At 38.5% G+C, this 23,838-nt stretch overlaps 1 protein-coding gene across 36 annotated transcripts in view; it reads left to right on the top strand.

The window, feature by feature from the left end:
- The window catches only part of RIMS1 (regulating synaptic membrane exocytosis 1), a 355,813-nt gene that overhangs the window by 110,422 nt on the left and 221,553 nt on the right, over positions 1 to 23,838 (top strand). For 33 of the 36 annotated variants that reach the window (XM_075414517.1, XM_075414550.1, XM_075414537.1 and 30 more), the window contains exons 2-3: positions 21,031 to 21,244; positions 22,839 to 22,850. In XM_075414517.1, the coding sequence (XP_075270632.1) occupies positions 21,031 to 21,244; positions 22,839 to 22,850 (226 nt within the window). The remainder of the gene's footprint in view (positions 1 to 21,030; positions 21,245 to 22,838; positions 22,851 to 23,838) is intronic. The other 3 variants (XM_075414557.1, XM_075414516.1, XM_075414555.1) reach the window with 1 other exon arrangement.

Raw genomic sequence — 23,838 nt, 5'->3', positions numbered from 1 at the left:
CTGTGAAGTACAGAGAATTGGTAAGGGATGCTAAAGAAATGAGAAAAAAATCCAGAGCTGCAGGGAGTAAGAGGTTGTTCAGGAGATGTGTTTTAGACAGAAGATACCCTGAGGAAGGTACTGGCTGGATTTCAGATGGACATACTAGCACTGCTAGTATGTACCAAAGGTGAGAACGTTAGATAGATATTTCTGTTTGTACATGGAAAAACACGGAGAAGTATATTTGCATCCTGTGAGGACAAAGAAGTCATTTGCCACTTTGATAGTAACCAAAGAAAACTTGAGACAACACCTGCTTTGGGTAAATGATTAAAAATAGGTAGGCCTTAGTTACTTGTGCAAAGGAAGGCTGAAAAACTTGGCTGTGGAAGTGTGTGGTCGACTGATTCTCTTTTTTGTTTTGTTAAATTTGGGAACATTAGGAAAATTCTGTGAATTTATATGACTTCTAACGTAGAGCTAGTATTCAAAAGGGGCACTCAGATGACGAAAGAGGCTGTTCATCTTGGGCATTTCGTAGAATCATAGAATCAGAGTGTCTGGAGTTGGAAGGGACCCATAAGTATCACCGAGTCCAACTCCTTATTTGTAATACAGCATTTGTAAAACGGAAAAACGGATGAAGGAAGGATTCAATTCTTAGGGCATTATGCTTTTAAAGCTACTTGAAAGGTCACAAAGGTTCAGTTAAGAACCACAATAATGTTTCAGATGCTGGAGAAACTACTTTGCAGTGCAGGATTTAGAGATCTCAATCTGTTTAGTTTATCACACGGCAGATCAAGAGGTGACTTGATTATAAAATACAAACACTTTCATACACACACAGTATCCACCACTAAAAGCTTTTTAATCTAGCAGTGAAAGGCAGAATAAGCACTGAGGAATGGTAGTTGAAGTGACTGTCCTTGGAAGCAGGACATGCATTTTTAATGGTGAGGGTGATTCACCTAGGAGGTGCTGATCTCCTCTCAGTACAAGAGTTGCTTCTTATCTTGAAGTTAATGCTTTATACAGCTTCAGATCCCATCAACACAATGTTAGACACTTCCTGAACTTCAGGACTTGGATAATTTGTTCTTTCTTTTCTTTTTGTCTTTTTTTTTAGTTTTTTTTTTTCCCCAAGGAGGGACAGAAGAATTTGAGGCCGTTTTCAAACCTGTTCACTGGAGTTAGAACTGAAGGTTTTGATGTCAACATGTTGCAAGGATGTTAATAGGCTCGTACTGTACAGATCTTCCTAAGTCAGGAGCAGGTTTCCTAAAGGACTAGTTGGCATGTTTTATGGTGTAGTAGACAACTTACCTAGAATTACTGCTGTAATATATTACATTGTATGTGCTGATAATATTTCCAATATAATGGTTGCAACCAGTCTACTGTTTCTCACTCATCAGTTGTACATACTGCCAATCATAACTCCCTGGTAATCAACTAGGTACTGATACAAAGTGTGTAAAGCCATGCTTCCACACTCTTCCAGGCTAAAATAATGATCTTTCCAGTCTCCAAACAGTGTAATGGTTTGGCTGGAGATTCTGTATGAAACATCAAATTACCCCCAGCTGTCTTCACCTAATAAAATGACATAAAATAGGATGCCTAGTGGATTTTCGTTCAAAAATCTTATCTAGGGACACTGTCATTGGTGTTCCTAATGCTCTGCTTCCTTCCTGCCTTCCTTGCATATATTTTGGTCTTCTAATGGCCTGTAATTACAATAGCAATAGCAGTGAGCACAGGCAGATAATCTACTACAAAAAAAAAAAAAATCTCCTATGTCTCAGTCCTCATCACTGAAGAAAAAGAATTCCAGTTTGTCCTGCAGTGCACCATATCCTAAGTCAAGTCCTCCTAAAGTGTAGAAGACAGTTTTTCACACTAGCGCAGTCCTAGCAAGATGTTTTCTCTCTCCTCTGTTTTAAATATAGACATAATATTGGACATACCAGGATATTATTTTGATAATCTTGGTGGTTTGTCAAGGGGAAGAAAAGGTGAGAGTTGCTGCTACCCAGACACACCTTGTCTGTTTTCAGGTGGGGAAAGTGCTACCTTTCATCAAACAAGCCAGATTTGTTGTGCGCCATCATTCAGCGTGACAAATTTGTCTGGCAAATTGTACCTAACTTCCTACCTTTTGGGAAGCTGGCAGATGTGAGGCCACGTCAGTGACTTGGTTGGATGATGTCAGTGTTCTGGGCCCAGCTCACCTCTTTGCTGTTCTGGCTTTAGATGAAGGCATGGTGCACTGCACAGATGGCTTGGTAGGTGAAGTTCTTTGAAACACAGAAAGTCTCAGCATATGTAGTGTTGGCCAGCTCCAGGAATTTTCTTGAAGCCTCCAGATTTTCAGTTCTACGTCAGAAATGCGTTGGGGGCTGTTCAGTTTTTTGCTGAAGGAAAGAAATTTTTAGTTGTTCCAGTTGGGTGGTAAGACCTGATAAGAAGTCATGATCTTCTGTTTTTTAGGATCTCACTCTAGGTACCCATACAGATTCACTCTTCATTGTTCTGTTCAGCTTTTAGAGAATATTGTACAATGTGCTGGATAAAAATGCTACTTAAGCACTCTTGACACACAGCTTTGGATTTTACATCATGTACCGCAAGTAAAGGAAGTAAGTGCCTTTTAAAAAACATGGCACAGAACAAGGCTACAAAATAGTGGTCCCATTCTATGACTGTTCCGTGTGGTTGTGAAAAATCTCTGAATTTGGCAGGAGGACATGCAAGTGATCATGAAAAGCACAAGAACCCTACGTAGATTAGCAGAGGCTTCTGGCTCAAGCAACAAGAAATCCTCATCTAAAAGAATTATATTCTTCCTTTACATCTAGCTCCATCTGGAAATCTGTTTTTAGGTTCAGAAAATACTGAGCTATGACAGGAACTAAATCCTTACAGCTTTTGGCTCGTTAAAGGGCTAGCCAAGGGGAATGAAATACCTTTCTCTGCTAGAGAAGAGGTAGGAGAGTAATGCTATGGTTAGATCCAAGTATTCTGGAACAAATAACTGACGTGGTCACTTGAAAAATTATCGGTGCTTTTTCTATAGACGCAGCTACACTGGAGGGTCAGATTTGTACCTGGAGACTTCTGTGGCACTGGCCCAAATTTTCTGGAGGGCTGACCTTATTGCACGTGATGGCTCGCCAGCCTGTGGACTCCTGTGGCAGTCAAAAATGATCGGGAGCCTGAAGCTCTGTGAGCGCACGTTGCTTAATGGGCTGTTCTGAGAGCTGCTGTGGAGTAGCAGAAAAATATTAACCAAGGAAAACCTTTGGAGAAACGTCTCTCTGCCAAATTTATGGGTATTTCAGAGTAGCAGGCAGAATCATAAAACAGGTTAGTAGACTTTGTGCAGTGTTTCCCAAAGGACACTCACTCCTGTTATTTAAGGTATTATTGGTTTAAAACGAGCCCTAGGGGTTTTCTGTCAGGACTTAAATGGGATATGGTTGAAGGTTTGCTTCTCTGAAAATCATACCTATGACTAGTCTGGCTCCTCAGTAAAGAACCCCAAGGGTCTGCTAGGTGTGATTAATGAACATGTGGTTACTGGAGCATCGCTCTTGGTGTCCTTCTGCTGTGTTATCCATATGACAATTTTCCAATATACATTATTACAGGAATAAAATCCGTATTTTGATCTATTGGCAGTATTGAACTGTGTGAACTAAATTTCTGTGTGGGAATGTCTTTTTGGAAGAGTTTGGGCATAAATAGTAAGCTTGGGAATTAATCAAACTGTTGATAGAAAGCAGGAAGGAAAGGAGAAGAAAACCTGAACTTTTATGCCATGGTTTTCTATAGGTCTTGCTGTGGAGGTTTAGCTCAAAGGAAATATAGTTTATACTAAATTAGGCCTGATGCTTTCTACTCAGCAGCTTCATCAGCTAAGAGAGTTTTGCAGAAAAATTATTTGTTTCAATTCTTAGCTTACAAGGTCTTAGTGAGCATCAAGAAGCAAGGATGCTCACCACAAAAGAGGCTCAATTTTTATACTGAGAATAATTTCAGGCTCAAGACAATTTTCTTAAAACAATTATGAACAGTGATATTTTTGGGAAAAAATAGGTAATAAAAGTGTAGAGAGCACGTTATGGGTTTTCTTTCACAAACAGTATTCTTGAGAACATTTAACTTCAGTAGAGAATACATTAAAAGGAATTCAAATAAGTTACAAATATAAAAAGCCTTCAAATTTTACATTTTACTATGTGCCATGCTTAAAGCATAAAATAAAACTAGTTAATGTTCTCCCTCTCTAATTTTCTAATTCACTAAAATGCCATATGCTTTTCATTTGTGTTTACTTTGGCATCCAGAAGAATGAAGAGAATTAAATAATGCCGGAGACAAGCTTAATCATTATCTTGTGTTCAGGCACTTTGATGGTATATTTAAAATAGATGTGTGAGCCTTTTCTGTTTCTTGTAATATGGATATTATAAAGGAAGGTGAACAGGATGATAAATTAGAGATGCTCTCAGCGAGGCTGTTAAATTATTTTTAGGTAGAAGACATACTGTACACACTGAGCCTCAGCTGAATATAATTAATTTGAAACGTTATCACTGTTGTGCTTGCAGTCCTATTGTAATTTTTTTTTCCGTTCTGCATCTTGCTGGCTCCTATCACACCCCTCACTGGGAGATCTTTTCCTGTTTTGCACGTGTCCTGTTTGTTCCCACCATATGGTAGTTAGGATTTCAGTAGCTTTGCTCTGTTTACAGACCACTGTGCTTTGTCATATTTTTGCTGCTCACCCTGTAATGCCATCTGATACCTATCATCTGTTTAACACATTGGATGCCAAAAATACTCAGTTTTTTTTTTTTTTTTCAAATCCATGTATGAAAAAGACTGTTTCAGAAAGCTGTTTTAATAAACATTGCTCCGAAGTAATTTCCTGTTATGTTGAACCAGTACCCACACCTCTCAACTTTCCAAACTTTTTAACAGGTGCCAGATGACTGAAGGGATATACTGCAGCACTGGGGATTTTTTTATTGGGGTTTTTTTTTTTTTTTTTGCTTGTGTGCATTGCACCGTTAGTAGCAGACCAGAATGTGTTTAAGCATCTTTTCCCACTGCGTGACTGTAACAAAACCAACATTCTCAGAGTACAGCAGAGTCTATTCTTACCCTGGTTGCTAATTGCAACTTTATTAGGGTTGCTCTAAGTAACTGTTTTTGAAACTGGTTTGACAGATAAAATACTTCATGATTTGCAAGTGTTGACATTAGTGATGGCTGATGCCATTTTAGTCTGGCATTTCAATCTCTCGTGATACTGACACCAAAAAAATCACTTCACCAACTGTCACGACGTAATTAAATTTTGGGGGCAGGCGAACAGATAGCACGAAAAGTGATTGTATCGCTGAATTAGAGGTAAAGGAGCCTGCGACAGCATTTAAGGTGTTTGACATGATGAATTTTTCATTCAGTAGTATTTCAAGATGCAAATATCTTGACTTGCCAGATGTTCATAAGCTTAAACTTTAGAAGCGGTGCTCATAAACCTCTGTTTCCTATGGCTTCCTGATGGGGACAAAGAACAACAGCAATTCACAGTTGTGCTCCCATAGCGAAGCCATGTAATTCTGTGGTCATCTTCTGCCAGTTTCCCTAGGAATTGCTGTGCATGGGGTTTTCCAAACTGATTTAACAGCTTAGAAATGCAAGTCCGTACAGGACCAACAGCCTATAAATGGCAGCTGATTTCTAAAGACTTTGGGTGGTCCCATCTGATGGGCGGTTGTTCTGCTTTCCTCTGATTTGGATTGTCTCTGTCGTAGGTAGCTTGGTTGATCAGGACAAATTCTGCCTGGGTTATGTGATTCATTCACCTGAACTTACCGATGCTACTAATGAATATTGTTCAGTTGGATAAATGGGCTTTTCTTTTCTTTTCTCTCTCTCTCATGCACTGCTTCATTAATATTTCTAGTGCTTAGTAGTTCTGTATTCAGAGTAAAAGCACTAAATACTGGTACCTATGTTTATGATTTTGCCTATTCCTTAAGATTTTAGTTCATCTTTTTTTCCCCCTCTCCAATCCTGAAATTGAGGTTTTCTACTGTAAACACCCCCCATCCCCTTGCAGGCTTTTTTGCACTTTGTTTTACATGACTTGCAGTTATTTGCCATTTTATGGCTGATTGGTTACGAAGTGATGACCGTCCCTGGGAAAAAAACGTGCCCACAGTAGCATATTATGTGATTCAATAAATTAATTTAATAAATTGAAGAGAACATCATTTAATTCTCTTTTGCTTCACTCTGAAAACCGATTAGGTTTTGTTTGTTCACAAAAATATGATTTTGATGAAGTTTAGATGAAATAAATGGTATTTGTATTCCATAATAAAATGAAGCTGATGTTTTTGAAGAGAAAATAAATCAAGTTATTCTTTACTGATTGATTTGATGTATTTTAAGGGACATTTGCTGGCAAAGCCACTTCACAAAACAGTATTTTACTGGAGAAATTTCCTATGGGGCTCAGAGACTACTGCTCCAAGGATCATTTTGTGCTTCTTTCAGTGAAGTAATGGCATTAAAGCAGTGTTATGCCATCATGAGCTGACACAGGTCAGCTTACTCAGGAGACATGTTTTGCCTGTCTTTTATACTGCATGTGGAAAAGAGTGTGGTGCTGGGTTGGATTCAGTAATATTTAGGTAAATCAGGAAAATGAAGACATCACTTAGGCAGTTGATAAGGAAAACCATGATGCAGTACCTGAAATATTCCACTTTTTACAGTCTGTTATAAAACTAGAGATGGAAACTCCTTGCTTATTAGCTAGCAAAGCAACAATAAAGAAAAAAACGCTAAAACCCTCCCAGGATCAGGTAGCACAGTTATTATACCTATTTTTATACTGGTTATATTCTGTTGGTCCTTCCAGTTATTCTTTCCCCACTTTTTAACTGTTGTTGATTCAGTGGGATTCAGTATCAGCAACAAAAAATTCACAGAGTGATTTGGTGCTTGTTTTCTGCATTGGAGGTCATTGCATCCTCAGCTGCTAATCAGTGCTCTTGATTCTCGGGCATGTTGAAGCACACTTATTTTACGAACTGTGGTGTTTCATGTCGCTCTGAGAAAAACCAGAGCTGTTGATTTGGCTGGGGAAGACAGTAATTAGCTTCCCTCTGCATTTTGATGAAACATTCTTTAAGGAACTTTCCAGCAGCCCTTTTCAGAACATTTTATAAAAGAAGCTTGTGTCTAACGTATTTAGCTACCGTGTATGAAAATTACTCGTATCTGCAAATGCCGTAATGTAAAAGGACATGCCCTGTAATCTCGCAAATGGTACTGGCATGCCTGGGTGTGTTTGAGATCTTTGCTTTCTGCCATACACCTGTACTGAAACAGTTCATCTGTTACACTATATAAGGAAAGCAGAGAGAATGATAATATTTCACTGAAAGAAAATTAACCTTAGTTAATTGCCTTTAGTCTTTTTAGAATTACTCTCTTGGTGTCAGAGTAAGCTCTGATGTCATATATTTAAATAAGCCTTGCATAAAACTCATTTAAATACTTTTTTATACATATATATGAATAGATGTTTGTCTCTGAAATAACTGGGGAAAGAAGAGATCACTCACCTCACTGTCCAGTTTAGCAGGGGCTAAAGTGTAAGGGTGTTGGGAATTGCAGAGATGCTGGAAGATCGTATCCCTGTCATGGCTTGATAGTGCAGGTAGGAGAAAATTTCTCAGGTCTCTTTTTACAGAGTATCTTATGGAAACTGTTGATCAGACACATTTTAGAGAACTGAAATTAACTTAAAACAAACTCTATAGCGAATCTTGTTATTTTAATTTTCAGTAAGAATAGCCTTTTTTTTTTTCCAAGAGGCACATTTCTCAGTTAAAGTAACATACAGACAAGAATTAGTTTTCATCTTGAAAAGTACTAGGGCTTTATTTCTCAAAATGCTTGGTTTTGACAGTGCAGTTGCAAGAGTAGCTCAAGCTAGCACTTCTGCTGCAGTAAATGGTTTTTACCATCCTCTTCCTCAGCTTCTGATTCTGCTGCTGCTTTTTTTTTTTTTTTTAATCCATAAGCATTAATGCAACTGTGCACGCTCAGGTTTTTTTTCCTTCATTGTTGTCTAGCCCCATGCAGTTTCCTGGACTGATTCACTGTGTGGTTGCATGAGTGTTGCTGTCCCTTGGTTATTATGGCCGGTTTTCCTACAACAGGTATTGCGTGAATGCTGCAAGTAATATATTAAGTTCCTTTTGCAGTTTTGGTGCATGAGTAGTTAGAGTTGTCTTTAAAAAGCTGAATATGTTTAGAAGTCCTGTGTTTATTAGGTAGATAAGGCTTGGCCCTGAATGCTTCTTTTAACGGTTCAGTAAGAGAGGGACTGTAACGCAGGGATATTTCTATAACTTTTTAAGTGTTGCATTTGGTAACATTCAGGCCGCTAACAGCATCAGGTGTGTCAACTCATGAAACTTTTTGAACTCTGTCACTTGGAAATGGTGACAACTCTTCAGAGCAAACCAGTTGCTCTCCTGCTGCACCGTCTGTGTTAGGAGAGCTGAGTGGTGAAGAAATCAAACAGGAGAGTACAGCAGAGCTGTGATGGTTACGTGACATGACCGATATTGGTGACGCTGTCCAGAGGTAAGAGGTATATAAAAATGCCTGTACTGCTTAAGACTGAAGGACGAGGCATTGACACACTGGGTGATGTTCTCACCGCTCTTCTGCTGGCTCTGGCCGAACTGTCCACGTATAGCATTGGTAAGAGGAAGCCTGACAGAAAGGATTCTGATGACTGTGGGGCTTCCAACATCCTACACGTCTCTGGAGAGAATGCTGTTTGAGTCATCTGCAGACTTTGTGGAGATCTTCAAGGTGCTCTGCTTGGCATCCCCTGTGATCAACTGTTTTCACAGGTAATGCTTTTTCTCTTACCCTCCTCTACCTCTTTAAAAAAAAAAAAAAAAAATTCTTTCACTCCCGTGATTTTTTCCCCAGTTTCGTGGTGCTGTTGAAAGTGTTTAGCTCCATCCCCCTGCCTTAGGTCACATTAGGGCTGGAGAACCAACAGCAGCCTATTGGGGCTGCTCAGAGAAGTGTAAAAAGTATAAGGCAAGTGGTTCGACATGTCTCCTCTCTGCATGATACCACTTCAGGTACCTTTATATTGTAACAAAGCACTGAATTGACGATATTAGGGCCCAGGAGTCTGCTCGCCTGGGAAGCTGGCAGTAGTGGGATGAGAGAGGAATCTAACCCGTGGGACTGATGATGAGTAAGTGAAGTTCAAACAATAGCTGGAAGGGCAGATGCTGTAGTTAAAATAGGATAGTGTAAGAAGAAGAAGGGTTGAACATTTAGCAAATGCAGCGTGGTTTCTGCGGTGTGGTACTGAGTCAGCTGCTGCCCTAAGGCACAGAGGCAGTCTGCGTGTTAGAAGCATGCTGGAGTCTGTTCCAGGAGACCAAAGATAATGCGTGTTGTATCACAACTTGTCATTTCCTTGTTTTCAAAAAAGGTTTTGCTGAATCTGATGTTCAGATGTGAGTGAAGAAACCATTGAGGGCTATGGTTGTTGCCTGCAGTTTTTCAAACACCTATTTCCAATGGGCTTAGGGACATATGTTTATGAATATTATTTTCATGTGGAACTATGTGCAAGCTCACTCACCTGATGAGACTTGGTATTATATTAAGCCTTGTGTCACCGAATTTGGGCAGTGTAATTATTTGTGGTCAGTGTAATTATTTGTGGTTAATGTACTTACAAATTTTACTTGGATAATACTAAGAAATTGTTAGATTGGTGGAGCTATATCCTTTTCCTGTCTGTGGAAGATAGAGAAGTCAGTAGCTCCTTGTCATCATTTCCCACTCACCATCCTATTTCTATTCTTTTATCTCATTAACATTTTCAAAGTAATTGATACTAACTCTTTTGCATGTACTTATATCACAAGCTTACTTGAGGGACTTTACGTGAAACCTGGTGTCAGGGCTGGTCTAAAATGCTGGACTTCTGTTGCTGTGATCTCTTCTGACAAGGCTCTCATTTTTGAACACAGCCAGCTGGAGCCTCTTCCACCTCCAACACTTACAATTCCCTCTCCACCTTGGAGGGATGGATCATACATTTCATCTGTTTTGCTCGTATTCTGAATTTGTATTGCAGTTTTGGTGTTTGTCATGCTTGTGTTGTGACTTAGAGGTCTTCTTCCTTGCTTTTGTGCAAGCCAGATAGGGCATCATGAATAAAGCTCATGCCCTGCCCTAGGAGAATGTGTTTCCAGATCCCAGCAACTGGGTGGAAGGGCTTATACCTCCTTAAAAAGGCCAAGGAAGGGGGCACAGAGGTTCCTAAAAGTGCAAGGGCTCTAGGTCCTGAAATGTAGTTGGGACAGAGCAGTACTAGAAGGAAAGATATTGTCTCCCTCCTCTTTCAGTCTTGTTTCAGTTTTTTTTTTGGCCTGTTAAAACCTTCAAATTCCAAATAATTCTTCACTGTTGAAACATAACAATTTTCACTCCAAAAAAACACATTAAACCCCTCCTAATGCTACTGAAACACTTGCAATGAAAAAGAAGACTTTATCTTTTGGAACATAAGCTTTTCCGCATGCAGTTACCATAAAGCACAGGAGCTGTACTCTCACTAAAGGCAGTAGAAGTAGTCGTGTGAGAATGGAACATCTTTTTAGCAGTGGTATCGGTTTTCATATTTTTATGAACTCAGAATTAAAAAAAAAGAAAAAAAACAGATGATTTTAATCATTTGCATTTTTCATTAAAGCCATGACTTAAGAATGTATGTTTTTAAGCAAAGAAGGGATAATCATTAATTATTTTTTCTGCAGAAGACATTGATTCCTTCAGTGTCAAACGTATCTCAGTGTGTAAGTGCTTTTTAATACAAGACATGCACAATTTCTTTCTGAATTCCTCAACTATGCCTTTTTTAGTACTGTTATGTGTTGTTTGCTTAGTTACCTGGTTTCTCTTTTATACCTCAGAAAAGGTAATGGTCATTTGGGAGGAACTGTGAGAAGCTGGAATGTAAATTCCCTATTGTAGATACTGCACATTTCTGACTCACAGTTCTTCAGCTGTGTTAGAAGGAAGTCTGCTTGTGGGCTGTGGTTATTTTTCAAAAACAAATATAAGTATACGAAAATAAAGTTTTTCAGTAACCTACATTAGGAAACTTCCAGGAAGCTGAAAAATGACATTTTCTGCAAGTTATTTAATGAGCTCATTTGAATGCTTTCAGAAAACCTTCCCATAGTGAAATGTTAGCTTGCAAATGACTGCTGCTAGTGGTGAAAAGGCACCAGGTAAGAGCCCCGTGAATAAAGCCACGGTCCACACCACTTTGCTGGTGTGCCTCTGCTCCGATGTGATGAGGACGGGGACTTACTAACCAAGGTGTGGGACTTTTTTGCCTCAGCCTGTACAGTCTTGTTAGGATGCTGACAGGTAGTAGGCACTCGATAACAGATTATATGAGGGAACTGGAATTATGATAACTTGTATGGAGGGCGTAAGTATCTGTTACGTGTGAACAACCTTTAATTCCAGCAGTGGTGGCCAGGTCTAAATTCCTGTGTGAGGTGTATAAGGGAAAATTTAATTTTTGCCAAGTGTAAACTTTATCAGATAGAGTCTCGTAATGAAATGCTTTATGGTTATGCTACGCCTGGTTCCTAGCGTCATGGGTGTATATGAAAATACCAACATTTATTAAAAACACTTATCCTTCATGGACGTGGGGAAAAGGATGACTATATTGCCTGAGGGTTGGAAACCACAAAGTAAATGACTAGAATCATAAAATGATTAAAAGGAATAAATAAAGTAACTTCATGAATTTCTGAATCATGTTGGGAGATTTGTATTACCATATTGCCTGGAAGCACTTGTCATGGTCTGTAACCCCTCTGAGGGGGGGTTTTTACGGACATAGAAAAAAAGGCAGTCTTTGCCATTGGGGCAGCCTGCATTGTAAGTATTAAGCAAATAATAAAATAATAGGAGTGGACAGGGGAGTCTGTATTGTCTGGCCTGATAAGTGAAAGTTTTAACATACCAGTAACGTAATTTTTGTCCAGATCTGTACAGGCATCAAGGCAAAGGAGAGTCTGAAGGAGGATAAAGGGATGGTGGTGTTGCTAATACTCCCATGTTAGGGGCAGCAAGGGAAAAACCACAAAGATTCTTGCTTGAAAGTTTAACTCAAGCAGAAGCATCTCGGTACTGAATGAGAAATGACAGACAAGGTGGAAATAGGCTGTGAAAGTCTTTGAAGGTGAAGATAAGCCAGTTATGTTTTATGCAGTAGAAATGGGGGTTCATTGGAGGAATACAAAGAGAGAGGTAAAACAGATCAAATTGTATTTGTTGCAGTATTGTGATTAGACTTTCAGCAGGACAGGCTTGTGTTGTCAAGAAGAGGAGTTGAGGGATGAGCTGATGATAGCTGAATGTTTAAGCTGGATGGATATGAAGTTAGTTAAATTTTGGTGTTGTTTTTTTTTTAAATTCGCAAAACTAATCTTCGAGGCTTATATAGCATTTTGAGGTGAAGGTCTAAATAGGTGTGAGTCCAATGTAGCACAGTAATTATTGGTCCTGAGTGGCAAGCAGAATGGAGGTGGTGGTTAAGGCTTACTGGAGGTACAAGGCAATCTCTATTTCAATTTATGGAGTTTGCTGTAGAGGTGACCCATGACGGGAGTCAGTAATCTATGCCAAACACTTCAATTTGGACAAACGGAGACAAACGTGAGGCAGAGAAACAGATCTATGAGTTACAAGCATGGTCAAATTTGTGCTTGCACCAACAAAATAGGGAGGAAGAAGAGATCTTGGTATGTGGAGGAGAAAGGGCGGATGCTCAGCAGGATTCAGGTGATTGCTGGTGAAGTGAAAAGTGGCATGGGCGGCAGGTGAAGACCAAGTTGAGAGAATAATGGAGTTGATCCATAGTTGTGTGTTGAAGGAACAGGGGAGAATGAACAAATCTTTAGGCCAGGTAAAATCTGAGATTTTGAGGAATAGTTGTTGGTTTTATTATAGGATATAGAACATGCTATAGTATGTGTCATATGTAATAATTATTGTGATATATTTATTAAAAATTTATTAAAAAATACATAGGGGGGAGGGACGAGACCTACAGGAAATGTGCCTAGGGAAAGGTCAAATGGGTGCTAAATGAAGTCACAGGAAAGTCAGAACTCGGACAGCAAGTAACAGCAAAGGGGCTAGAGGCAGCCAGTTTGTGGAGGAGAAAACCCAACACCCTCAAGATATGGAAGCTGTTAACTCTTCCATTTGAAGCCCTTTTATAAGTGCTTGTATTACTCTTACACAAACACAGCCTTCTTTGCTCTAAAGAGTAGTTGATTAATTGGGTTCCTACCTGTTTCAAAACTTACACAGATCCATGTCTTGCTCTCCTTTTGCGAGCGTTTTTTACAGACAAATACTATATTCCACTCTTAAAATGGCAGTTCACGCTGAATAAGAAGGTACAGCAATAGCAATAATAAAGAAATATTAGTAGAACATCCAAATTCACTCGGAAGTACAGTATTTTGCAATGTGAGTGCATTCAGCAGTTATTTGGTCTTCACAGAACAACCAAACCAGGTATCATGTGTGCTAAACAGCAGCACACACCAAACATTCAAAAATACCCTGGACTTCAAAAGTGCTAACACATTAATGTTGCTACGTCAAGCACTTGGGAGCTGGAAGAGTTAGAGATGTTTGTTTACTATTCAACCTTAATTTGTCCTACTTGTGCAGAAGGCATAAATTTTAATAACAGATTTATATATGATGTGAGGATGCATGAAGTGGTCAGCGAATATATCTCGACTTCTTCACTGAACTTCAGTTGTTCATCTCGTCAACACGTACTAGATTCGCCCGAAGCTCTCCGTTTCCCTTTATTCAGATGAAATTATCCATAGCATCTTGCCAATGTTGCCTGTCTTGGGTTTGTTGTTTAAAGCCTGTATTCCTCCAACCCATCACAAGCTGACAGCTTTTCCCAGCTAAGGTGCTCGTGGGTTTGAGGGAGAAGCGGGCTGTGGGTCTGCTTTTCTGGGAATGGCTCCATGAGATGGGTACCTGCAGTGCTGGCAGAGCAGCGAGGCACCCGCTGAGACCAAGGCTGCTTCTAGCTTTATGGAGCTGCTGAGCTTCATGTGGCCTTCAGATCGCAGCTTCAACGTAGCCTCTTAAAGTTTGTCTATTACAGGTTTGCAGATTTAGGCGTTGCCTTCGTGGGCATATCACGTATCCAGAAGTGCTAGAAATCTGTCTGTTTTGTCCAAATACATGACCCTACAGTCACGTTAATGAACTATTAGTCTTTCGTACACCTACAGCAGAAGAGAATGTGTGGAAACAAATCTGAGTTTGCATTCTTGAATTATTTATTCATTTTTTTTATGGCTATAAATAATGCTAAGAACAGAATTTGGTAAAAGTCTCATTTTATGAAAAAAAAAGTCTGAAAGTTCTGTGTGATCACGTGTTTGCTTGGCACGGGTGAACAGGGCAAAGTACTGCATTTTATGAAGCTTTTTCCATGCATGCAGTAGCCGCTGGTGGATGGTTACTTACGACTACGTCACTTAGAAGGTGGCACTCTTTCTACTAACATGAACTCAAGGCAGGGCATAATGTTTTTGTAATGTTAAATCAGGTGCTTAAGATTCCGAGATTGAATCATTTGAACTGGGAGAGTGAAAATGCAATCTGTAGTGCCATCTGCTGGCTTTGTAAGCAAGTAGAAAAACATAGTTTCATACTACCTTTAAAAACCATTTAAAATGTAACTCTGCATAAAGGTGACCCAAATCTTTGCAATTTTCAGAAAATCTGTCCAGACAGAGCATAGATACGCAAGTGAATCATTTGTCACTTTTTAATCTTCAATGTGTATGTGCAAGTATTTCAGATAGGTATACACTACAGGATTTTAAAAGTAACCCAGCAAAAAAGCAAAAACATAGTCTGTTAAACAAAAATGATATTCTTGGATTGTACTGACAGTATCTGCTTATTGGATGTGATTGCAGAAGTATAAATATTCATTTTGGGCCAGCTCAAAAAAACTCTAGCAACATAAATTACAATTTCTGTGTGGTTTGGTATGCCACTTTCTGATCAGTTAATATTACAGACTACCTCGATGTCCATTGTCTGTCCTACTAATGATATCAGCGAGCTGGCTGAAAAGCTTGAGGTGTGTGAGATGTTTATGACGTGAGTGTCTACCAAGGCTTACAGTTTTTAATAAGTACATGAAGACACGAGTAAAGCTTTGCAGAATTGCCCATCAGTATTTTTTTTTTACTAGTTTACACTGTCAGTGTAAAATATTGCGTATTCAAATGAAAATGTGGTATATGTATGACACACAGCTAAAGCATTTTTTTGTGAAATGTCTTTGAAGAAAATGAGTAGAGGAACCCACCATGTTTTCTTGGGAAAGAAACCCTGGAGATCTCAATATGTGTTGTACTGTCCTACTGTAAAAGTGAATGGGTTAAGTCTTTCAGTGGACGCGCGAAAACTGTGTATCGGTTCTTGGCTTGCACTATCAGTGGTGGTGCCAACAGCTCATGTACATGTGGTACGGTACTGAGGCTGATGCTTAAGAGTCCAGAAATGGAGTCACAGCCATGGTACTATATGATGTGCCACTGCAGGCGGCTCAGTCTCTTCCAGAATTTTAGAAACAGAAGATTGTTTTTTTAGTCATATGAGATCTCATGTGCCCAAAGATTCACCCGTTGTAGAATCTTCTTTTGATCACACGAGTATGTGCCACCTGTGTGAAAGTGAAACACCAGGTCCGCTGGCCAGCAGAGCCAGCTCGTGCACGTAGACGCAGCTATTTTGTTAAGAGCGGTGCAAGGTCTGCACAAGTGAAGCATGGCAAGAATATTGTTGGAGGAAGCTTATCCTTCAAGTTTATTGACTTCCCTGTGCTATGTTCTCAAATGTATTGTTGCATTTGTAGATATTTTTCCTATTGTTTCTCCGTGAAGAGGAGAATGGTTTTAATCCTATCTGTGGAGAGGTCTTTCCTGCCTGATGAGTAAGTTTACTACATAATAAAAGGTGGAGCAGTACGGAAGCTGTGGGCCATGAGATGATGCTGTTGGTGATCTGAACAGTTCCAAAGATCTGTGTTTCTAGCAAAGGATGAAGTTTCACAGACAAATGTTATAAAGAAGTGCTCTTGGAGGTACCTAGAATTTTACTACATTGAGACAATAGGTTAAATAAGTTAGATTCATTAAGCAAGAAAACTGGCTGGAATGCTACAGAACAAAAATTAAGGGACTTCTAGTTCAACAATATTAAAATGTAAATATGTAAATATTAAAAATATTAAAGATACAATATTATATATATAAAATATGTAAATTTATGAGAATTTTAATGTTTTCTTACATCTACACCTGAAGGGATGTTTTTCTAACGAATTAAAATTTTGTATCTAGCAGTTCTTACTTACCTTCTTATGCAACAGTGGCTGATATATTCTGTGGTTTAAAGGATCAAATCTTAAGGAACAGTGTCCTGAGTTCAGCTGGGATAGGGTTAATTTTCACAAGAAGCTGATTGGGCTGACCCAAACAGCCAATCAAATGGGATGTTCTATACCATGTGATGTCATGCTTGGTATTTAAGTGGGGAGCTCGGTGAAAGCAAGACATTTGCTACTCAGGAGCAAGCTGAGTGTTGGGTGGTGAGAATGTTACTTGCTGTATATTCTTTTTATCAGTATTATTATTATTTTCTTTTCCCTTTGCCATTCTGTTAAATGGTTTTTGTCACAATCCACGATTTTTGCCTTTTCTTACTGATTCTTCTGCCTGTCCCCCTGGGGAGGGGGAAGGAGTGAGAGAGCAACAACGTGGTTCTTTATTGCCAACTGAGGCTAATCCACAACAGAAAGATAAATAAATACATTTTCTCTTGAGTGTGATCAAAGATTTGCGGTTTCATGTCAAAGGACATTTAAACTGAGTAACAATAATGGTCATTAAATTTTATGTATTGCTTGCTAAAGTGACCACCTCAAAAACCCCAAATAAGCAAGAAACAACAAAAATCTTTTACAAAATAGTGTCATTGGAAGATACTTCTTGCAGTTAAGAGGTTTTTTTCTATTGTAAAGGGTGTTCAGTGAAATGTGTTTAAGATAGCAATTTCAAACATAAATACTAATTTTATTGGTTAGTTGGTAGACTTTTTTCTGGTCAACATTTTATTAATAAAATTATTTTATTACTGAATATTGCTGTATTTGTTACTGTGTTGTTACAGACCACATATGGAAGGTGATTTTAACAATTATTTATTAATAGGTAGTACACAATCAGAATGAATTAGAGTTCATACTTGTGTCCTGATGTGCATGGAGACTGTAAGAAGAGTACACTTGCAGTGGGTTGCTCCTTGTAGCCATCTTCTGCCTCCTGTATTTCTCACTTTAGAAGGAAAGTTTCTATATAATTTCTTCATTCTGACTTCTACATGTCCAGTGTTAAGTCTTGAAATGTTTTCTTCTATGTTTTTGTTCTAATACTTTGTTTTGGCTTTTTCCCCTCTTTGTCTTTGGAGGCTAGATGGGAGAGAAAACCTCCCATTTTGGCTATGCCATGATCTCAGTAGTCAAACTAGCTGAATTCTGGGGTGCATGATGAAAAATGGTGTGGATATATGCACGTATTTCTCTTATATAGTAGCCTGGTTCGTTTCTGTTGGAGGTCTCCAAGCCCTTATGTTACAAGTTGTTATGAAGTCTTTAATCTTCAGGTGCTTGTTTACTTTGAGGAGTTTTAATAGACTTACATTTTCCTTGCATCTGATGAAAATGTGCTCTATAGCCTGGAAGTTAAGGAGCAAACTTGGTATATATCCATCTGTATTTTAGATCTTGCTCCAGAGAATACTTAATATAGTTGTATATAAAGCAAATAATACTTCTGTATGGGGCAAAACTGTTGAGAGGGATTTGCTGCTGCCAGAAATACAGAGATCCTGTCATTCCTCAGAAAGGTGGGAAAGATGGCTCAAACCTTGCAAAAGGAGTAATGGAATGAGACCTGCCATGGGGTGGGTAAGATTCTGCTTTGTGAATTTTGCAACTGTTTTCTCTAATTTCAGTCCTGCTGTAGATAAAATGTGAGGATTTCTCCAGCAATGCAGAGTATGACATGCAAGATAAGCACTTGGGTTTGAACCCCTTGTGGTGGAAAGGCTGGTCTTACACTGATGCAGAAAATAAGAAATCTGTAAATAAGTGCTACATATTTATAAATAAATGAAATCTCCTCTCACTTAAGTTTTGCTTAGCTGCTAGTATGTTTATCTATTTCTTGGTGCACATAGAAGGGCAAAACATTGTTGTATTAATACACTTTGTAAACTTCATATGAGATCAGAAAAATTCAGATGTACACTGTCTGATTGAAAAAGAAAAGGAAGAAGTGCGGTGCTTCCTGGTATCTTCCCTTTCCACATCAGCAAAGAGCCAGAGCTTTAAGTCTTGCTGTAGTGCAGGAGAATTGAATTTAGTTTCCATGGTTCCATATTTTAATAGAATGTTTGGTGTAAGAAGATATTTACCTACAGACCTGTCAATTATTTGTGGTCTTTAAGCTGGTTATTATACAAATTCCTGAAAGTCTTCAGTTGTTTTTATGCATTATAAGTGAGCAGCTGTGTAAGAGAAGTTAAATCGTGTAATCCAATAAAGTGGCCAGAAGTATTATGTTTCTCCAGCGTTTTGTCTAATTCTTTTGACCTACTTTTCTCATCTTACTCAATAGTGCGAAGTTTTTTTAAGCAGGTTAGTAAAAAATAGAAATAAAACAAAAAAAAAAAACCCTTGCTACTTCTGCCAAGTTTTTCATGAGCATAAAGCATTAAGTATAATGCATCATGTTTGTAGTGAGGGAGAATAGATTATGTGGCGTATTAACTTTTGCTGTTGCTGCATCCTCACTGGAATGTGCCAGTAGGAAGTAACTTTTTTAGTGGGGGAGTTCGTTATTTAAGTAGTTGAGCGGTGATATTCTTGTCCAAATGCAACATGTGTATTTTACCACGATTCCTGCTAGTTAAATTGAATTACCATTTTACCACAATTCCTGCTAGTTAAGCTTGAATATCATCTGAAAGTAAAAATATCCACCTCATCAAAACAGTATTTCATACAAATAACACTGATCACTGATACCTTAAAAGTAAAAACAAGTTCACCACACACACACAAAAATCATACAGAAGCACAGAATTGTCTCATTAGAAGGGCATTGGTTAAATGGTGTGAGTCTCAATCCTAATTAAGCGATTAGGTAGCTCAGAGCAGGTGGAGATGAAGGATATCAAGACCTCTATAGACAGCACACCTACTGTTACCATTTATTAAACTCAAGATTCCCTTTTTCTATTAATAATCTATTTACCTGTTCATGATTTTTTGAATGTTAGCAATGGAACTGTAGATTTGAAGCAACATCTGAAAATGTGGGTGAAGAACCTGTAGGTTCCACACAGTCTGGTGAAAAGACTGGGTTGTGAAATGTGCCCTACTGGAGTCTCCCACTTAGGCTGTCTGAGGTCTTTGCTCAAGCTCATGAAAAGAAAGGCCAGAAGTTGCAATGCTGTCCAGGTGCACCTACACCTGCTGCAAAAAGAGTGATCCTGCTGTCCCCTGGTCCTTCTCATTTCTGGATTCAGGAGCTCATGTCCTACCTTCCTGCCAGGTCTCCAGTGCCCTGCTCAGAGCAGAGTGATTCAGGAAGCAAAATGATGGGGAAAAAGATTTTTTTTGGCAGGAGAATTAATTTTGTGTTGGTTCAGGTCCATGGGTTAGCTCACTGAAGAGGAACTGGTAAATATCCAAATCAGTGCCTCGAGCAGTAACTGCTTGCAGCCAGGAGCAGCAGAGGAGCTAAATTGCCCCTTTTGGAAGTGCCTGGACCTTTAGCTGGTTCCCCTCTGAAACTTCGTCCTTGCCAACAGAATCTCATGGAAACCAACAGGAGCACATCTTTTTGCTCAGAGATAATATCACAATAATAAGGAAGATTTTTATCACTAAATATTTAAGTATTATTATTCCTGACTTACAGAAGGGGAAGTGAAGGTGAGAGGGCTGAGTTCTCTTCCCTGGGTTTGTGATTAGTAGCTGGGTCTTTTAGGTAGCAGGACACATAACTGGTGGGTGGGCACAGTGTCAGGCTATTTGTTATTTGGGGCACCTGGAGGGGAAGTACTACTACTTTGAACACCAGTCTTCTGCTGAGGAATCTATACACCTGCTAATACTCCTATATACTCCTACAGCTAAGCTGGAAGAAATGTCCGTAATGAGGCCCAGCAGACCTTACATAGTCTCATACTGAACAAGAGAGAGTACTACAGATTGTTAATATATAGATTTGACACAGAAAATTGTTCTCAGATTCTTTTAGAGCCAGTGTGATTGCAGAGTGCCTGTTGAAATATCAAGTTATATGTTTTAGTAATTTTGATTTTGAAAAGTGTGACACTCTAACTGAAGATTTTTTATTTTTTATTACACCTGTGTATAAATAACATTGATTAAAAAACAATGCAAATTTGCTCAGGCAATTATATTTCTGCTTTTATTCTGCACATGGTAGATACTACTGCTTAAGACTATGCATTTTTTGCTGCCTTTATACATTTGGATTAATTTCTGGTCAAGTGAAATGATTTGCTCACAAGCTTTGAAGTAAACCTAATAAGAATACGTGTGTCTTATTTTTTTCCTTTTGATTCTCTTGTACAATCTTCCATGTCCAGTGTGTATTTGATATGAGGTACATTTATTATTGTGAACACGCCAAGAATATTAGGTGGAGTTGATAAGTTGAAAGAAAGAAATACACAATAGTAGTGTTTCCTCCTATTCTTGCTATATAAACTTTTTTCTCATCTATGCAGGAGGTTGCATCAACAATTTGAAAGCTATAAAGAGCAAGTAAGAAAGATAGGGGAAGAAGCCCGCCGTTACCAGGGAGAGCACAAGGATGATGCTCCAACATGTGGAATCTGTCATAAAACAAAGTTTGCAGATGGTTGTGGCCATTTATGCTCTTATTGCCGGACGAAGTTTTGTGCTCGATGTGGAGGTCGTGTCTCTCTGCGATCAAACAATGTAAGTCTTCTGGTGTGTACTCTTAAGAAAAAGCCTCCTTGACATTGTCACTCTGCAGACTGTTCACCTTAAGTTTGGCATTTCATGATTCATTTTACTTAAGTGTTGCATTCATCACTTCGTTATGAGGTGTGTATAAAGTAGAATAATGTATTTAATGATTGTGGAGATACTTAGGATTCACAGAGTTAATAAAAAAAAGGATACATGGTGTATAGTTCTACTGAGTGATGGCTTGAAGAAAACATACTTTTTTCATGGAATGAAAGAAGAAACCCTTTTGCTCAGGTACAACTCCACATTGATAAATTTTTATTGAACTCTTATTTCATTTTAGATAGTTTTTCATATACACTTATAGATTTATCTTACACAATATCAGTCAATTTTTTTGTTAGAAAAAAAAAACCTCAACAGCTTTTCTTACCACAGTGAGAGTTATGTCAATTTATTTTAAATTTATTGAAAAAGTAAGACTATAATCTGGATTTAGTATCCTGTTTTCAGGCAGGTGAGCTAATCTTTCTCCCCTTGATCCCTGCATGCAGTTAGCTGCAGTAGCTGTCCACAAAACCAAAGGGTATCCGAGAATACCCTCTGCTCAGTCGGTCCCTTGCAAGGAACTGGCTACTCGCTTACACGAGTGATAGGATCTGTATTTGGAAGACCGTTAGCCAGTGAATGTTTTTGGCATCTAGGACTATGGTGTGTTATAAAACATCTTACAAATATCGTTTTATTGCATGAGTAGTTTTGCTATCTACCATGAGACGAGATAACTTTCTTATATGGCTTTAAGGTGCCGGTCTTTTGTAGGGGAAATGCATCAATGTTCTTTGTCAATACAAATTCAGTTAGAAGTCGTCATGAATTTTATAGCAGATAATCATGTTCAGAATGGGACTAGTTTATGGCCTTTTCACTTTCTTTGAGCTAAATATCGACTGAATAGGGCTTCTGAAATTTCACATAAACAAAAAAAACCCCAATCAGAAAAAAATGCATTTCATGTTTATTTTGGAATTTTTCCGTAGCCCTGATGTACTTCTGAGTCCATTAAATTAAATTCGCATTCTGAAAAAATTATGCAGGTGTGTGGAACAAAAATTTTCCTATGTTGATATTTTAATATAAATAGATGTATTACATTGCATCACCTGCAGGTGGTGACATTAGAGCAAGTCTATGAAAATACAGTTTACTTTGATATGTTATACTGTTAATTAGAATGCATGTGATACAGCTTATCTATACTCAGAAAAACATTGAATATATTTTAATTATTTTTCACCCACTGGTTCAAGTCACAGAAATAGAAAAGTGTCTATTCATCTGTAGCTTACCTTTTGTTTGTTAGATTGTTTATGCTTCTGTGGGTTAGGGTGGGAAAACATGTTTTCTACGTATGCAATAATGTCATTGTTTTATTTAAAACTTTTTTTTTTGATATTTTATGTTTTTATCTCTTTGTAGAGAGTTATTAGAAATGCATTTCTTTGAAATCTGTCTATTAATACTTGCCTATTTTATTCTTTTTCTCTTCTTTTTTTTCCTTTTCTCTTTTTATTCTGCTTCCTTGGATGCTTTCCCAAAGGAGGACAAAGTGGTTAGAATCAATGCTTTTTATCATTTATTGTTATAATGTTGTTAGTTAACTGGGAAAAAAACATACTAACGTGAAAAATCATCCAGAGGGGAGGGGGGAAGAACAGGAATCCTAATGCTTAGCTCCCACCCATCCCTGTAGCTGAACGTGTGCTTCAAAGATAGCCCAGCAAGGAAACTCAAGACTGTTGTCACAATTAGGACAATAAGAGAAATTAATTAAGCAGTGAGAATTATTAATAGGCTAAAAAGTAGAGGAGGTAATAAAGTGTATTAAAGCTTTATTTCATAAAAATGTCTTTGGTTAACAATTTGACTTTTTACATGCAAGGTCCTTCCATCAGCTTCAGGCAATCTAATTTAGTATTTTAATTGCAATTTTACATTGATTTACATGGTTTGCTGTGTTTCACCTCTTCCCACAGCTGAAATCCAGGCAATTCTTGCAAAAATAGCTTTTTGATATATGAAATAATATCCATAGGCAAAGTATAACCGCTTAAAACTGGACATAAATACAGTAAGCAAGATGGAAGCGAATCCCTCTTGAACACGTAATTTCGATTTAAAAATTCCACAGAAGTTTTAGGACCAAGTACTGCCCTACTCACCACTAATGCCTGTGCCTTACCTGAAACAGGCGAGGGTAGCTCCCGCTCATCTCTGTGCCCTGTGCACGGAGGAAGGGGCGCAGTACTGGAGCAGAACACTGCCTGTCCGCTGGCTGCCTCTCCTCAGGCAGGTCTGCAGAAGGTGGCTTTCCAGATTTGAACGTGGAGACAGGTGGTGGGAATTAGCCAGCTTGGCTGGCACTGCAGCTGAAGCGAGTCGTCACAATCCAATGGAGTGGATGATGGTGTTACGCTTGTATTGTGTAAGTGGTGGTATGCCCCAACTTAACATAGCTGTAGCCTGCAGATTAGTACTGTGCAACACCCAGAGAAAATGATTTCTATCACACCTGCGTATTGCAGCAGTTTTTTTCTAAG

The sequence above is a fragment of the Opisthocomus hoazin genome, chromosome 2, assembly GCF_030867145.1.
Source record: "Opisthocomus hoazin isolate bOpiHoa1 chromosome 2, bOpiHoa1.hap1, whole genome shotgun sequence".
Taxonomy (NCBI): Eukaryota; Metazoa; Chordata; class Aves; order Opisthocomiformes; family Opisthocomidae; genus Opisthocomus; species Opisthocomus hoazin.
This window is presented reverse-complemented; position numbering and strand designations above follow the sequence as displayed.